Source organism: Pygoscelis adeliae, unplaced genomic scaffold (genome assembly GCF_000699105.1).
Source record: "Pygoscelis adeliae isolate BGI_AS28 unplaced genomic scaffold, ASM69910v1 Scaffold384, whole genome shotgun sequence".
NCBI lineage: Eukaryota > Metazoa > Chordata > Aves > Sphenisciformes > Spheniscidae > Pygoscelis > Pygoscelis adeliae.
Window position 1 is genome coordinate 456,333 of NW_008824548.1, and position 360 is coordinate 456,692.

At 46.4% G+C, this 360-nt stretch overlaps 1 protein-coding gene across 1 annotated transcript in view; it reads left to right on the forward strand.

The window, feature by feature from the left end:
* LOC103915116 (alpha-2-macroglobulin-like protein 1) overlaps positions 1 to 360 on the forward strand; it is a 24,255-nt gene that overhangs the window by 10,676 nt on the left and 13,219 nt on the right. Inside the window, exon 16 of the mRNA XM_009321875.1 lies at positions 160 to 276. Within this exon, the coding sequence (XP_009320150.1) occupies positions 160 to 276 (117 nt within the window). The remainder of the gene's footprint in view (positions 1 to 159; positions 277 to 360) is intronic.

Here is a 360-nt window from a genome sequence, read left to right on the forward strand (position 1 = left end):
AGGAGAGCCGGGGAAGAGTGACAGTGAGCCTGGGCTTTCTGGCATGCATTCATGCACAGTAGCCAGGAGCAATTCAAACAGGCCTTGGATGTATGACAGGAAGGGAATGCCAGGTTTTATTTGTGCTGATTTTTTTTTTCCTTTTTCTTGCTTTCCCAGGTCTATGGGCTGTTCCCATCTGTTTACGACTCCAGGTATCCTCACCAAGTGTCTGAAGACGATCATTCATGCGGGTTCCCAAATTCTGATGAGCCTGATGTGTTTACAGCATTCAGGGTAAAAATGGTTGATTTGGTGGGTTGGGATAATTCATGAATTGAGGGAAGTGTGGCCCCCTGACTTTACCAGTATCCTAGGAAT